The sequence below is a fragment of the Mastigoproctus giganteus genome, chromosome 8 (assembly GCF_048544385.1).
Source record: "Mastigoproctus giganteus isolate SK-2022 chromosome 8, ASM4854438v1, whole genome shotgun sequence".
NCBI lineage: Eukaryota > Metazoa > Arthropoda > Arachnida > Uropygi > Thelyphonidae > Mastigoproctus > Mastigoproctus giganteus.
The window spans coordinates 231,790,206-231,808,153 of NC_143582.1; the positions used below are offsets into that span (position 1 = coordinate 231,790,206).

The following is a 17,948-nucleotide window of genomic DNA, read 5'->3' on the forward strand; positions in this document are numbered from 1 at the left end:
ACGCCTTAGGCTTCCTCGAATCACGTAGCTAATAATAATAATAATTACTCGTGTCATCCTTTGATCCTCTTTTTGAATTGGGGACAAATTTGCACATCTCCAATCCATGAAAGAGCTCCCCTGAGTCCAAGAAAGAATTTCATAATTATGGCCAAGGGTTTGCTTACTTCCTTTGCTGCTTCCTTTAGTATAACAGGAGAGACTGCTTCTACAGGGATAGGATACACGTAAATAGAAAGGGTGCAGGAATGTTTGCTGATGCTATCGAGGCAGTGTTAGGTGGGTTGGAAAACTGCTAGACTGGAGGGGGGTATACAAGGACTAATAGATTAACAGTAGCCACTGGCAGAAGTGAAAGTGATTCTTGCACTACTTCTATTGGAATGAGCAGCAGCTTGGAAAATAAGATGCAGGATATTTCAGAGACTGCTGGGAGTCATTGGGGTACAAGTAAACACATGGCTTGTGTTAGAGTAGCTAAGAAAAAGAATAGGTGCTTGCATACTTGGATGTACACCAATGCTAGGACTTTGGTAAATAAATTCGATGAATTTGAGATATTGCTCAAAGCATCAAAGGCGGATATTGTTGCGATATCAGACATGTGGTGTCATACAGATATAAGTAATGCAGAACTGGAATTTGGAGAGAACAATGGCTACAGAAATGATATACAGGATAGGAAGGGAGGAGCGGTTATGCTATTAGTTAAGAAACACATAAAATCCATGGAAGTGAAGCCAGTCGGCATCGCTGGACATTGCAGTATCGAGTCAGTTTGGTGTGACATAAGCATTGGGAGATCAAAATTGAGAGTAGGAGTGTGCTATAGGCATAATGACTCTGATGAGTATAATAAGAAACTGTACAGGGAAATAGAGTGGGCCAGTAAATCAAAACATCTTATAATGGGGGATTTTAATTTCCCAGATATTGACTGGAATTTGTAGATTGGTCACTCGCACACTAGCAAGGCTTTTGTGGATTTATTGGATGATTGTTTTCTAAATCAGCATGTTCGAGAAGCAACTAGAGGGAGCAATACTCTTGATTTGATTATCAGTAGTGATTCTTCATGCATTAAGAATCTGCAGATACAGGAACCACTAGGTGGCAGTGATCACAGTGTGCTGAAGTGGAATTTCCTCAAGGAGGTAACTACCATCGGGGGGTAAAGGGAAGGGTTATTGCTTTTGTAAAGGCAACTACGATGGTCTGAGACAGTATTTAAATTCTATACAGTGGGACCAACGGATGATGTTACCAACAGCAAACTCAAAATGGGAAGCATTCAAAGAACTTATCTTGGAAGCTACTAGGCTTTACATATCAACTAAGAAATATTGTTCAAAGTTCAGGCCTAAATGGATGTCAGATAAACTAATGAGACAGGCATATGGCAGAGAGAAAAATGCATGGAATACATATAAATTAACATGTGACACAGAAGCCTATGATAGATATAAGTTGATCTGTAACCAAGTTACAAAGGAGGTTAGGCAGGCGAAGGCAGATTACGAGAAATCTTGGGGCAAGGGATGAAAAGAAAAACAGCAAGGAGTTCTTTTCAATCTGATTCATCTCCTTCCTTCTAGAGTTTACTTATGTAAACACTAGAAGGAAGGGGATGAATCAGATTGGTCCACTTGATATCGATGGTTCAACTGTTCATGATCCTGCTCAGGTGGCTAACAAACTAAATCAATATTTTGCATCTACATTCACACATGAGGAGTTATTCAGGAAGGGGAATGCCATAGATGAAGTAAACACTGGCAGTGAGCTAGATGATCTTGTAATAATTGAGAGTAAAGTGGAGGAGAAATTGTTGAAGATAAACACAAGAAAGGCACCCGGGGTGGATGGGATCTATCCAGTTATATTAAAGGAGGCAGCAAAGGAAGTAAGCAATCCGTTAGCCATAATTATGAGAGCTTCCTTGGACTCAGGGGAGGTACCCACAGACTGGAGATATGCAAATGTAACCCCAATTCACAAAGGAGGATCAAAGGCTGACACAAGTAATAATTATAGACCTGTGAGTTTAACTTCTGTTCCAGGAAAATTAATAGATTCCAGGAAAATTAATGAAAGCACTGGTTAAAGAAGCACTGCAGGATCATCTTGACAAGAATTCAGTTATAGCTCAGACACAGCATGGTTTTGTTAAGGGAAGGTCTTGCCTAAAAAATTTGATTGGATACTATGATGTAGTCACAAAAGAATTGGATGCAGGGAATAACTTTGATATTATATATTTTAATCTTAGAAATGCTTTTGATACTGTTGCACATGGAAGACTGCTGCACAAATTGGAGCAGTGTGACGTTGGTGGCAAATTGTTGCTATGGATAAAGGGATGGTAGAGTGGCAGAAGACAGAGAGTGGTAATTAATGGACACTGCTCATCGTGTACTAATGTTATTAGTGGAGTCCCTCAGGGTTCAGTGTTGGGTCCATTGTTGTTTTCTGTATTCATTAATGATATTTATGATGGTATATCAGGTTTAATGTCCAAGTTTGCAGACGATACAAAGGTTGGCAGGGTTGTTAAGGACACTACTGACGCTATGCTGCTGCAACAGGATCTGGAAAGGTTAAGCAGATGGGCTGAGAGGTGGCAAATGAAGTTTAACATTGACAAATGTAAAGTACTACATATGGGAAACAACAACCTCCGAGCAACGTATCAACTCTGTGGTACTACACTGACAGTGGTAGAGAATGAAAAGGACTTGGGGGTAATTTTGCAGACAGATATGAAGTTCTCTGAGCAGTGCAGACGGGCTGCAAGAGTAGCTCGTGGTGTCTTATCAATGATATACAGGAATTTTTCTAGCAGGGATAGGGAGGTGATTATTACCTTGTATAAGGCAATGGTCAGGCCTCACCTTGAGTAATGGATACAGGTCTGGAGGCCTCATTTCAAGAAGGATGTAGAGCTGCTGGATCGAGTACAGAGAAGGGCAACAAGGTTAGTGAACAGAACGAAGGGTTGCTCTTATGAAGAAAGGCTTAAGTTTTTCAAATTACAGTGTCTGGAGACTAGGCACCAGCGAGGTGATCTGATAGAGGTGTACAAAGCCCTGAATGGTTTTAGCATGCTCAATGCTGATGGGATACTGCCTCTTGCTCAGAATAATCACCTGAGAGGGCATAAATTCAAATTGAGGAAAGACAGATGTAGGACAGATTTGCGGAAATTTGCCTTTAGCCAGCAGGTAGTTGGTTGGTGGAACAGACGTCCATCCCTTGTTGTGGAAGTTGATAGCCTAAATAAATTTAAGGCTCAGCTGGACAGGTATTTTGAACGAATGGAGGGGTGAAGTGAAAGGGTTTTTTTATTTTTTTTTTTTTGGCTGATGCAACATAAGCTTGGTTTCTTGCATCATATGCCTCTACTAATGCTAATGCTAATAACTGGATAGAACCCATCCACCCCAGGTGTCTTTCTTATGTTCAAATTCAACAATTTTATCTCCACTTTGCTCTCAGTTATTACAAAATCATTTAGCTCCCCTCCAGAGGTTAAGCTTCTGGCCTCCACTTCCATACAGACTTCCTCATGTGTGAATGTAGATACAAAATACTCATTTTCAGTTTGTTAGCTACCTCAGCAGGTTTCATCAACAATTGAACCACCAACATCAAGTGGACCAATCTGAGTCATCCCCTTCCTTCTAGCGTTTACATAAAGTAAACATAAGTTACATAAGTAAAGAAGTCTTTACCGTTTTTCTTTGCATTCTTTGCCAAAAATTTCTCTTAATCTGCCTTTGCTTGCCTACCATCCTTTGTGACTTGATTACAGACTATCTTATAGCTACCATAGGCATCTCTGTCTCCTCATAATTTATGTGTGTCCTGTGCATTTTTCTTCTATGCCATGAATCTCGTTAGTTCATCCGACATCCATTTAAGCCTAAACCTTGAACAGTAGTTCTTAGTTGGTATGAAAAAAGTGTAGTAGCTTCCAAGATTAATTCCTTGAATGCTTCCCATTTAGAATTTGCTGTTGGTAACATTATTAGCTTGGCCCACTGTATAAAATTTAAAAAAAAATCTCTGAGTCCACTGTAGCCACCTTTATGAAAGCAAAACCCTTCCCTTTACCACTGATGGTAGTTACTTGTTTAAGCAATCCCTGGGGCTCACATCTGGCGAGCATGGGTTTGGCACACCTAGGGTCCTGAGCTGGATATCATCATTCTTCTCTTTCTTGGTGATTCCCTTCTACTTTTTCTCTCTCTCTCTCTCTCTCTCTCTCTCTCTCTCTCTCTCTCTCTCTCTCTCTCTCTCTCTCTCTCTCTCAGGGTAAAGTGGGAATTTTTTTCCCTGGGGCAGCATAAGTGTCAGGCTACCTTGCACCATATAGCTAATAACAATAATATATAATAATAAGTAAATCTCACATCAGTACATGATCACTGCCACCTAGTGGTTCCTTTATCTGCAGATTCTTAATGAATGAAAAATCACTACTAATAATCAGATCAAGAGTATTACTCCCTCTGGCTGCCACTCAAACATGTTGCTGTAGGAAACAGTCATCCAATAAATCCACAAAAGCCTTGCTAGTGTGCAAGTGACCAATCCACAAGTTCCAGTCAATATCTGGAAAGTCAATATCTGAGCATTGTAAACAGGTTGCAAGGAAGGCCCATGGTGTCCTATTGATGATCTATCGAACTTTTGCAAGTAGAGATAGGGACGTGATAATCTCCTTATATAAGGCTTATGTAAGACCACACTTGGAATACTGTGTTCAAGTATGGAGACTGCACCTAAAGAAAGACATTGAGCTTCTTGAAAGGGTGCAAAGACGGGCAGCTCACCTGGCGAGATCTGCAAAAGGGCGTCCTTATGAAGAAAGACTTCGAATATGTGGGTTGCAGAGTTTGGAAACTAGACACCTTAGAGGAGATTTGATGAGGTGTTTAAGGCTCTGAGAGGCATCAGTAAAATGAATGAGGATGAAATTTTCAAGATTATAAATGATGCTAGAACTAGGGGACATAAATTCAAGTTACGGGGAAAATGTTTAGATTGGACTGCAGGAAGTTTTATTTTAGCCAGCGAGTTATAAATTACTGGAAGTTGCCTTCATGGGTGGTAGAGGCAGTTTGGGGAAATTCAAGGTCATCTGGATGGTACCTAAGGGTAGGGGAGGTGCGTGGGATGATAGGTTTAATTTCCTTTTTTTTATTGATTATTATTTTTTTTTTTCTTTTGTTTTTATCATTGTTTTGTTCGGATATTTTATTTCATTTTATTTATTTATTTATTTTTGGCTGGTGCAGCATAAGCCATAGGCTTTCTTGCACCCTGTGGCCATTACTAATACTAATACTAATACTAAGTTAAAATTCCCCATTATAAGACATTCTGATTTACTGGCCCACTCTATTTCTCTGCACAACCTTTCTTCATACTCACCAGAGTCATTAGGCCTATAATGCACACCTACTCTCAACTTGGTTTTCCCAGTTCTTATATCACACCAAACTGACTCAACACTACACTGTCCGTCCATGTCAACTGGATGCACTTCCTCAGATTTTATGTTTCTTAACTAAAAGCATCACCCTTTCTCTCCATCTATCCTGTCTCTCCTCTATGTACATATTGTACTCCTAAATTCCAATTCTGTATTATTTATCTCTGTGTGCCACCATATCTCTGTTCATTTGGATTTCAGCAAAGCATTTGACTCAGTCCCAAATGAGCAGTTTTTTTATAAGCTGGAACAGGTCAGAATTACAAGGAAAATCCAGATGGACAGATGGATAACTGGATGGTTTCAGAAGGCAGACAGTTGTGAGAAATGGTTATTCCTCAGATGGGTTGATGTAAGAAATGGGGTTCCCCAAGGATCAGTATTAGAACCACTGTTGTTTTTGATTTTCATAAATGACATCAGTGAATGGATAGCAGGCATGATGGCTAAATTTGCAGATAATGCAAAAACTGGTAGAGTAGTTAATGTTCACCTCCAAGCATAGCTTCTTCAGAGAGACCTAGATAGACTTTAGGGTTGGTCAGAAAAATGGCAGCTAAAAATGGAAAAATAGGTGCAAAAAACTACTATGGGTATGCTGCACCTTTAAAATGGTCTTGCATGATACTAGATTTACATGTTTTCAGAGTCCTATAAAACTTCTCAGAAGTTTTAAAGAGTAACATTAGCATTAGCAGAGGCATACAATGCAAGAAAGCAAGCTTATGCAGCATCAGCCAAAGGGGAAAAAAAAAAAAAACCTCTTTCACTCACTGCTAGCTAGGGGGGAGACAAAGACCAATAGATTGACAGTAGCCACTGGCAGAGGTGAAAGAGATTCTTGCACTGCTTCTATTAGAATGAGCAGAAGCCTGAAAAACAAGATGCGTGGTATTTCAGAGACTGCTGGGAGCCATTGAGGTACAAGTAAACACATGGGTTGTGTTAGGGTAGCTAAGAATAGAAACAGGTGAAGGTATACTTGTGTGTACACCAATGCCAGGAGTTTAGTAAATAAATTTGATGAATTTGAGGTATTGCTCAAAACATCAAAGGCAGATATTGTTGGGATATCAGAGACGTGGTGTCACACAGATATAAGGGATGCAGAACTGCAATTTGGGGAGTACAACGTCTACAGAAAGGATAGACAGGATAGGAAGGGGGGAGGGGTTATGCTATTAGTTAAGAAACACATAAAAACCAAGGAAGTGAAGCCAGTCGACATCGCTGGACAGTGCAGTGTTGAGTCAGTTTGGTGTGACATAAGCATTGGGAGATCAAAATTGAGAGTAGGAGTGTGCTATAGGCTTAATGACTCTGATGAGTATAATAAGAAACTGTACAGGGAAATAGAGTGGGCCAGTAAATCAGAGAGTCTTATAATGGGAGATTTTAATTTCCCAGATATTGACTGGAATTTGGGGGCTGGTTACTCACGCACTAGCAGGGCTTTTGTGGATTTATTGGATGATTGTTTTCTACATCAGCATGTTCGGGAGGCAACTAGAGGGAGTAATACTCTTGATTTGATTATCAGCAGTGATTCTTCATGCATTAAGAATCTGCAAATAAATGAACCACTAGGTGGCAGTGATCACAGTGTGCTGAAGTGGGATTTACTCAAAGAGGTAACTACCATTAGGGGTAAAGGGAAGGGTTATTGCTTCCGTAAAGGCGACTACGATGGACTGAGACAGTATTTAAATTCTATACAGTGGGACCAACTGATGATGTTACCAACAGCAAATTCAAAATGGGAAGCATTCAAAGAACTTATCTTGGAAGCTACTACGCTTTACATACCAACTAAGAAATATTGTTCAAGGTTTAGGCCAAAATGGATGTCAGATGAACTAATGAGGCATATGGCAGAGAAGAAAAATGCATGGGATACTTACAAATTAACACATGACACAGAAGCCTATGATAGATACAAGTTGATATGCAACCAAGTTACAAAGGAGGTTAGGCAGGCGAAGGCAGATTACGAGAAATCCTTGGCAAGGGATGCAAAGAAAAACAGCAAAGAGTTCTTTACTTATGTAAACTCTAGAAGGAAGGGGATGAATCAGATTGGTCCACTTGATATTGATGGGTCAACTGTTGATGATGCTGCTCAGGTAGCTAACAAACTAAATGAATATTTTGCATCGACATTCACACATGAGGAGTTATTCAGCAAGGGGAATGCCAGAGGTGTATTCAACTCTAGCAGTAAGCTACAGAATCTTGAAATAACTGGGAGTAAAGTGGAGGAGAAACTGTTGAAGACAAACACAAGAAAGGCACCCGGGATGGATGGGATCTATCCAGTTATATTAAAGGAGGCAGCAAAGGAAGTAAGCAAACCCTTAGCCATAATTATGAGAGCTTCCTTGGACTCAGGGGAGGTACCCATAGACTGGAAATGTGCAAATGTGACCCCAATTCACAAAGGAGGATCAAAGGCTGACACAAGTAATTATAGACCTGTGAGCTTAACTTCTGTTCCAGGAAAATTAATGGAGGCACTGGTTAAAGAAGCACTGCAGGATCATTTAGACAAGACTTCAGTTATAGCTCAGACACAGCATGGTTTTGTTAAGGGGAAGTCTTGCCTGACCAACTTGATTGGATACTATGATGCAGTCACAAAAGAACTGGATGCAGGGAATAACTTTGATATTATATACTTGGATCTTAGAAAGGCTTTTGATACTGTTGCACATGGAAGACGGCTACACAAATTGGAGCAGTGTGACATTGGAGGCAAATTGCTGCTATGGATAAAGGGGTGGTTGAGGGGGAGAAGACAGAGAGTGGTAATCAATGGACACTGCTCATCGTGGACTAATGTTATTAGTGGAGTCCCTCAGGGCTCAGTGTTGGGTCCATTATTGTTTTCTGTATTTATAAATGATATTGATGATGGTATATCAAGCTTAATATCCAAGTTTGCAGACGATACAAAGGTTGGCAGGGTTGTCAAGGACACTACTGACACTATGCTGCTGCAACAGGATCTGGAAAGGTTGAGCAGATGGGCTGAGAGGTGGCAAATGAAGTTTAACATTGACAAATGTAAAGTACTACACATGGGAAACAGCAACCCCAGAGCAACGTATCAACTCTGTGGTACTACACTGACAGTGGTAGAGAATGAAAGGGACTTGGGGGTGGTTGTGCAGGCAGATATGAAGTTCTCTGAGCAGTGCAGACGGGCTCCAAGAGTAGCTCATGGAGTATTGTCAATGATATACAGGAATTTTTCCAGCAGGGATAAGGAGGTGATTATTCCATTGTATAAGGCAATGGTTAGGCCACACCTAGAGTACTGTATACAGGTCTGGAGGCCTCATTTCAAGAAAGATGTAGAGCTGCTGGAACGAGTACAGAGAAGGGCAACAAGATTAGTGAATGGAACAAAGGGTTGCTCTTACGAAGAAGGCTTATATTTTGCAAATTACAGTGTCTGGAGACTAGGCACCAGCGAGGTGATCTGATAGAGGTGTATAAAGCCTTGAATGGTTTAAGCATGCTCAATGCTGATGGGATTCTTCCTCTAGCTCAGAAAAATCACCTGAGAGGGCATAAATTCAAATTGAGGAAAGACAGATGTAGGATAGACGTGCGGAAATTTGCCTTTAGCCAGCGGGTGGTTGGTTGGTGGAACAGACTTCCATCCCTTGTTGTGGAAATTGATAGCCTAAATAAGTTTAAGGCTCAGCTGGACAGGTATTTTGAATGAACAGAGGGGTGAAGTGGAAGTGGGTTTGTTTTTTTTTTTTTTTTTTTGGCTGATGCTGCATAAGCTTGCTTTCTTGCATCAAATGCCTCTACTAATGCTAATGCTAATGCTAATCTATTCACTCCAAATGCTTGTCCAGCTCAGCACTAAATTTATTTAAGCTAACAACTTCCACAACAAGAGATGGAAGTCTGTTCCAGCAATCAGCTATCTGCTGGCTAAAGGCAAATTTCTGCACATATATGTTCTACAACTGTCTTTCTTCAGTTTGAATCTATGCCCCCTAAGTTCTTAATCTGAGCAAGAGTAAGAATCCCTTCAGCACTGAGCTTGCTCAACCCATTCAAGGCTTTATGCACCTCAATCAGATCACCTTGCATGTGCCTAGTCTCCAGGTGCTCACAATATTGCAGAACTTAAGCCTATCTTGGTAAGAGCACCCGTTTGTTCCCCTTGCCAATCTCATGGTTCATCTTTGTACTCATTCTAGCAATTCTACATCCTTCCTAAAATGAGGCCTCCAGACTTGTACACAGTATTCAAGGTGTGGCCTGACTATTGTCTTGTACAAGGGGATAATCACCTCCTTGTCCCTGCTAGCAAAATTCCTATATATCATTGGCAAGACTCCATGAGCTGCTCTGGCAGGCTGTCTGCACTGCTCAGCAAACTTCATATCTGCACAATTAACCCCAGGTATTTTTCATTCTTCACTTCCCTGAGTGTAGTACCACATGGTTGGTACATTTCTCTTGGGTTACTGCTACCCGTATGCAGTAATTTGCATTTGTCGGTTAGCCGACTGGGCTAGCCGGGTGGGTAAAGTGCCTGCCTGGCAACCCAAAGGTCGCAGGTTCGATTCCTACCTCGGGCTTTGATCAAAGTACTGCAAAAACCTTTGGAGGTGCATTATGGCCACAGAAGCCTATGCGTCAACAACTACCAAAAAAAAAAAATTTGTCGGTTAGTTTTTTTTAGAGTAATTACTTATTTTAGAGTAAAATAAGGTATTAAATTCTTTGAAGATTTTAAGTGTGCAAGACAGATTAGTGCATTTAAAACTAATAACAGAGCATTCTGTGTTTCTTTATGAATTCAAAAATCCAAAGTTAATTCCATAGTTATTCCTAAATTCTAAATTTCTATTGGAATTTGGTATAAGTTCCAATATGAGCAACTGGTTATTTTTAAATTACCTTCCTTGTTTTTTTTTATTTTTTTTTACCATAGCTATATTCAGTTTAATTATTATAACCATGATGCATGTGCCATTGATTTTTAAAAATTTTTATTTTTTCTATAATATATATAATATATTATATATATTATAGAAAAATTATTTCTATAATATGCATACAGCAAAAAAAAAAAAAAAAAAAAAAAAATGCAAGTTACTCACCCTATACATACTGCTTCACATACCCCCTTCTCTACCAATTGGATTATACAACCCCCCATATTAGCTTTTAGATGATCATTATAATGACGATTTCTCATTATTATTCCTTGCCCACAAGTTACACTACAGGGTGTCCATTCGGTCCATTCTGTTACCGAACATTCAACTAAAGTAAACAAAAAGTGGAACAATTATTAAATACTCATATTAAATGCAAAAGAAAACAAGAAACAGATAAAAATTTAGTTTTTTAGAATATGAATTTTGAGATCTATATACAAAGCTGTTTCATAAATTAATATCCAAACTTAATGAGTAATATTATACAAATCTGACCATGCACTTTGCTGTTCACATTAGACAGTTGTTAATAAGGATATTATGAACATGTATACTATTTTCTAGTGCACATAGCATAATATATATGTGAACAGGGCTAATGATGAAAAGAGGGTATATGGAATCGTAGAAATTTACAAGTACTGTTTGTGATTTTTTAATATTTTAGTATTAATGGGGTCAAAGTGATCCCCTATGCTAATGTTTCTCAACTGTGTGCAGTGAGTATGCTTCAAGTGTGCCATAGAAAATGTAAATTTAAAAAAAATTAATAAATCCAAGTTTTATAATAAAAATTAATTCAAACAAACAGTGATCCAAGTGCCTTCCAGTGATCAATACGACATCACTTTTTAATTCCTGTACTACACAAATAATAAGTGCATTATTAAATAGAAATAACTTCCCGTTTGTGGATATATGAGTATAGTAAAATTTTAGTATCTTTAAAATTGTGCTGCAGCAATGAAAAGATTAAGAAAATTTAACCCCAGGGGCTCACATCTGGTGAGTATGGGCTTGGCACACCCAGGGTCCTGAGCTGGACATCATCTTTCTTCTCTTTCTTGGTGATTCCCTTCTACTTCTCTCTCTCTCTCTCTCTCTCTCTCTCTCTCTCTCTCTCTCTCTCTCTCTCTCTCTCTCTCTCTCTTTCAGGGTAACTCAGGATTTTTTTTTTTTTTTTTTTTTTTTTTTTTTTTTTGGGCTGGTGCAGCATAAGCCTCAGGCTTCCTTCCTTCCTTGTATAAGGGTGAGGTATTTTTCTTCTTTATTTATTTAAAATACTCCTTTTTCCCTTCCCCTCCTCAATTTAATAACTCACCCTTATACCATTTGCTTGTTCTAAATTGATTTCTTATCTACACAAAATTAAATCCTCCAATAAATTCTACATATTCATTTTAACATTTTTCTGTTTTAACTAAATTATTTATACCTCAATAATTTACACTGTGTCAGGACTACCTTGCTCATACTGTATTAGAAAGTGCTAATTTCTTTATCATGACTTGTTTTGGCCATTCACTTTTCTTATACTACTATGAACAAGTATAGAAACGGAGTTCCTGATACATGGTCAATGTGTATCCCCCAATGAAATACTGTACCTAATCAAATATCAATAATTATTTCTGCTGACATCAGATCATGCATATCTACATTACCTATATTTGATAATTTTCTAAATATGTTTCCCTCATATCTGATGACAGCTATAACATTTTCATTTTTATTTTTATTTTTATTTGCATTATATTATTATTTTGATGCACTAATTTTCCTTTACAGTTCCCCCACTTTATATTGGCTTGGTAATTCAGCCCATAATTTTTCATAATTTATCATAACCTCTAGGATTTTAACATTCTTTCACTTTTCATAAATCTACTACACTTCTTTTTTCTATTTTCCTCACCCTACTAGTTGCTGGCACTTTGTATAACTATCACATCCATTTGTGCATATTTAATTCAGTATATTAATACAACTTATATATATATTTTTTTTATTATTTTTGATTATTATTTTTTTTACATGTTGCACTTAATTTAGTTAATTAAATTAGTCAGATAATTTTGTGTCATTAACCAGATTACAAATGAAGTTAATTATTCAAGCAAAAACATATTCAAGTTGATGCCATAGCTGCTAATTTTTGACTTCTGAAAAGCACATTTCATAAATTTTTATCAGAAGAAAAGCAGCAGAAAAGCAATAGATTTTTTTTAAAATGAGACTTTGGACTTGAAATAAAATTTCATTTGACAACATATTCATTTTATATTAAGATAAATCCACAGACTGTTTACCAGTAAACTATGTTTTCATAAATTAGTACACACATGATTTTTCTACCCATGCATTTCTTTATTAATTATCTATAGTAGGTGTAATAGTATTCACCAATAGTGCAAGGAAATCACAGGCTTTTGATGCACTGGCAAATTATATGCTTCCCTCCTCACACAGGTAACTATCCAATTGACCTTTAAATTTATTCACTCTGTCAGCCTCAACTATCTGCGAGAACAACTTTTTCCAACAATCAATGACTCGCTGGCTATAAGAAAACTTCCTACAATCTAATCTAATCTAAACCTCAATCCCTACAATTTTTAGCATTAGCATTAGTAGAGGCATTTGATGCAAGAAAGCAAGCTTATGCAGCATCAGCCAAAAAAATAAAAATAAAAAATAATAAAAAAAAAAAAAAAAATAACCACTTCCACTTCACCCCTCTGTTCGTTCGAAATACCTGTCCAGCTGAGCCTTAAACTTATTTAGGCTATCAACCTCCACGACAAGGGATGGAAGACTGTTCCACCAACCAACCACCTGCTGGCAAAAGGCAAATTTCCTCACATCTATCCTACATCTGTCTTTCCTCAATTTGAATTTATGCCCTCTCAGGTGATTATTCTGAGCAAGAGGAAGAATCCCATCAGCATTGAGCATGCTCAAACCATTCAAGGCTTTATACACCTCAATCAGATCACCTCGCTGGTGCCTAGTCTCCAGACACTGTAATTTGCAAAACTTAAGCCTTTCTTCATAAGAGCACCCCTTTGTTCTATTCACCAATCTTGTTGCCCTTCTCTGTACTCATTCGAGCCTCCCTACATCCTTCTTGAAATGTATACAGACCTGTATACAGTACTCTAGGTGTGGCCTGACCATTGCCTTATACAAGGGAATAATCAACTCCTTATCCCTGCTAGAAAAATTCCTATATATCATCGACAATACACCATGAGCTACTCTTGCAGCCTATCTTCACTGCTCAGAAAACTTCATATCTGCCTGCACAACCACCCCCAGGTCCCTTTCATTCTCTACCACTGTCATTGTAGTACCACAGAGTTGATACATTGCTCTGGGGTTGCTGTTTCCCATATGTAGTACTTTATATTTGTCAATGTTAAACTTCATTTGCCACCTCTCAGCCCATCTCAGCTCAACCTTTCCAGATCCTGTTGCAGTAGCATAGTGTCAGTAGTGTCCTTGACAACCCTGCCAACCTTCGTATCGTCTGCAAACTTGGACATTAAGCTTGATATACCATCATCAATATCATTTATAAATACAGAAAACAATAATGGACCCAATACTGAACCCTGAGGGACTCCACTAATAACATTAGTCCACGATGAGCAGTGTCCATTGGTTACCACTCTCTGTCTTCTCCCCCTCAACCACCCCTTTATCCATAGCAGCAATTTGCCTTCAATGCCACACTGCTCCAATTTGTGCAGCAGTCTTCCATGTGCAACAGTATCAAAAGCCTTTCTAAGATCCAAGTATATAATATCAAAGTTATTCCCTGCATCCAGTTCTTTTGTGACTGCATCATAGTATCCAATCAAATTGGTCAGGCAAGACTTCCCCTTAACAAAACTCTGCTGTGTCTGAGCTATAACTGAAGTCTTGTCTAGATGATCCTGCAATGCTTCTTTAACCAGTGCCTCCATTAATTTTACTAAATTTGAATTTAGGGGCTCTAGTTCTGGAATTATTTATAACAGTGAGAATTCCACCGTCATTTATTTCACTAATCCCTCTCAGAGCCTTATAAAGCTCATAATAATCACAGCCTTTCCTCATACAGTCATCCTTCTGCCGATCTCACCATTTGAGTTTCCTGTCTTTGGATCCCCAAGAAGATCAATGTGTCTTCTTTCAGATGAGGTCTCCATGCTTGAACACAGTATTCCAAATGTAGTCTTACAATTGCTTTATACAGTGGAGTTATGACCTCCCTATCTCTACAAGATAATGTTCAATAAATCGTCAATAGGACACCATGGGCTTTCCTCAGTGATGGACCAAGGTATTTCGAGCATTGCTGTCAGAATTAACTCTCCAGCTGATAAGCACACCACTGCAGAAGTTGAGTGTTGTAGAGATTTAGAAGGTTTTTCCCCCAACACATCACAAAATTTCTCTGCAGCTGCAGAAATGGCACTGGCAACTTCACTGCATATTTTAATGGTTTTTGGAAACCAGTGGGCTGCTTGAACCTATTAAACCACCCATTGCTTGCCATGAACTTGGCTTGGGGTTCACCATACTTTTTATTATTATTATTATTAGCCATATGGTGTAAGGAAGTCCGAGGCTTATGCTGCACTGGGCAAAAAAAAAAATTCCCAAGTTACCCTGAGAGAAAGAGAGAGAAGTAGAAAGGAATCACCAAGAAAGAGAAGAATGATGATATCCAGCTCAGGACCCTGAGTGTGCCAAGCCCATACTCACCAGATGTGAGCCCCTGGATGGTTTATCCTTAATATCTTCATAAATACTTCTTGCTTTGCTTGAATGGCCATTGGACTCGGGAGCACTTGCTTCTGAATCTGATTTTCCTTCCATATTATTAATAGCGTTCCATCTTCGATATAGCACCTGAACGCTGCTTTTGATCATCTTAAATGCATTGATCCTTTAACACGTTCTTTTATACGCGACTGTCCCTTAACTGCATTCTGATCTGTCATCTTTATTTCTAAATCAATTTTTTTTTGTTTCCTAGCACTGCCAGCACTTGCACTTTCGGTTGGTCCCTTTCCCTTCACCATTATAATAAGTAAATAGGAATGAAGAGAAGATTCTGAAAATTTATTTATGATTTTTATATGATTGAAGATTTCAGTGAAAGGGAACTCATTTCTCATTCTGTTAGTTTTTACATAATACCATAATGTAAAAACTAACAGAATTCCAGTTATTGGCATTATCGCAAATGCAATAAGATTGAGTTTACTACCCATTTATAATAGATTGCACTAACTGAAAAGCCCAATAAACTGGAAAGTGCAAATTGCTCTTTTTTTTGTTTTATGGTAGTAACTTCCAGAAATCTGTTTTAGAAAAATATCACAAAGGCATGTTTTTGTTATTTGGTTTTTAGGAGCATTAGCAACTAAGGCCATATTGCTCCGGGGATATGCGGTGGTCATTCCCTGACCTTTCCGCATCCTCCGTATTTGGTGGTCACAGGCTTGAACCCCGGTCTAATCAAGAAGTGTCACAAAGTCAAAATTGATTCTTATAATGGAACATATGATAATGATGAAAGTGTAGTGCAATTTGTGCAAATTTTCATTATAAAAATTAACTTTTAGAGAGATAAATAGCTTAGTTATATAGTGAAAATTTTAACTTCCAAGGTCTTGGAACGAATTACCAAAAAAAAACTATGTTATTGAGTTCACATTACGATATTTTCATGATACCTCCATTTATTCTTGTGAGAGGCAAAATACATTTCAACGATTTTTCAACGAAGTTTGCACTGGCCAGCAAAAACTTACATAAAGTCAAATTTCTGTAAGTCAAGTATTATATAAGCAGGGTAGTGGCTGTACAGTATTCAATTATTTGTAATTTTTATTTATTTTTTTACAAATCTAAATTAGGTTTGAATAAATAGAGTATTTAATCCTAATTCAGATTTTTAATTCAGGCTTTCAAAACACCATCCTGAAGTATTTCTTGATGTATTGTGGTGGCTACTAAGTTTTCTTGTAATTATTTCAGTAAACTAACTTAACAGCTGCACATTTTAAACAGTGTCTTTTTCATATTAATATCTTGTCCTTTTTCAAAATTTCTTGTGGATCATGAACTGGATTTGGACATGAGTCTCATGCCCCTCGCCAATGACTGCTTGTTGCAATTTACAATTTAGTAACTTTGAAGAGTGAATGGCTTTTCTCACTAAAAACAGATTTAGACAGATTTAGAGTTGCTTAGACTTACTTTAAACAGACTCAGAGGCTGTCACTTTTCTGCCAGTCTGGCTAAACATTCACCTAGCCAATATATAGTAAATGTTTCAAAATATTTTTCACTTCAGTGGCTGCATTAATTAAAACTGACTGTTTATCCAAAATGAGAGTTTAAAAACATTATACAAATGTAGGAATGATTATTTTAAATTGGAAGTAGCGAACAAAATCTCTAAACACAATAGCACTGGAGGTACCAGTGCTATTGTGTGTTAAGTGATTTTGTCCAGGCATTTAATTTACTGTTTTCAATAGTTTTTTTTTTCCAGGAGATTTAAGACTCTCTGATATCATAAAAGAAATGAAGTTGCCATTAAACTTCATCAGCTAAGTTCTCTATTGTGAATTATTTCCACTTAAATCATTCTTTTCAGTGTTAGACCTAGTGCATTACATTAATGCATAACTGCTGCTTAGCTCGACTTTAAATGTTTTTTTATTGTAGTGCATGTTTTCAGGCCTAATTCTGAGCTAGGTGCTTAATTCACAGGCTTGATGCTACTGCAAGATTGTAAGTAGGACAAGGTTTCTCAAACTGGAAAGGAAAGTGGAATGCAATGTGCTATCATTGGCAAAATTATGGACAGGATTTATGGTCAATGGAAGGTCATTAATATACAAGAGGAAAAGAGTGGGGGAAAGAACTAAACCTTGGGGGACACCAGCAACCAATTACAAAAAAAAGTTGGCAAATGATAAGATGGAAGCTTGTTTAGAAGACCTTTATGCCACTCAAAAGCACCTTTGAGATGTCAAGAGCAACTGCTTGTGTTTCACTGAACTTTTCCATTGAATTTGTCCATAAATGGGTAACATAAGCCAGAATATCACCAGTGGATCGACACTGATGGAATCCATACTGGTGATTGTTGATTCAATGGAAGGATTCGAGGTTTTTTAACAGCTGGCAGTTAATTGATTTCTCCATTACTTTAGAAAGAGTAGAAGTAATTTCAATGGGATGATAATTAGATGGGAGGGATTTGTCACCCTTTTTAGGAACTGGCTGGATATGAGCAAATTTCTAAGCAGAAGGAAAAACACCTTTCCAATAAGAAAGTGAAAAAAAGGTGGCAAAGAACAGGAGCAAGTTCAGGAGCACAGGTTTTGAGAACAAGTGGAGAAATACCATCAGGACCTGGAGCTTTCTTAGCATCAAGATTTGTCAAAATCCTTCTGACATCCTTTTGAAAAGAA

At 38.0% G+C, this 17,948-nt stretch overlaps 1 protein-coding gene across 3 annotated transcripts in view; it reads right to left on the reverse strand.

The window, feature by feature from the left end:
* Positions 1–17,948, reverse strand: part of LOC150082412 (spondin-1-like) — a 366,276-nt gene that overhangs the window by 122,529 nt on the left and 225,799 nt on the right. For all 3 annotated transcript variants that reach the window (XM_090379272.1, XM_090379273.1, XM_090379275.1), the window contains exon 9: positions 10,627–10,792. In XM_090379272.1, coding sequence (XP_090235398.1) covers positions 10,627–10,792 — 166 coding nt within the window. The remainder of the gene's footprint in view (positions 1–10,626; positions 10,793–17,948) is intronic.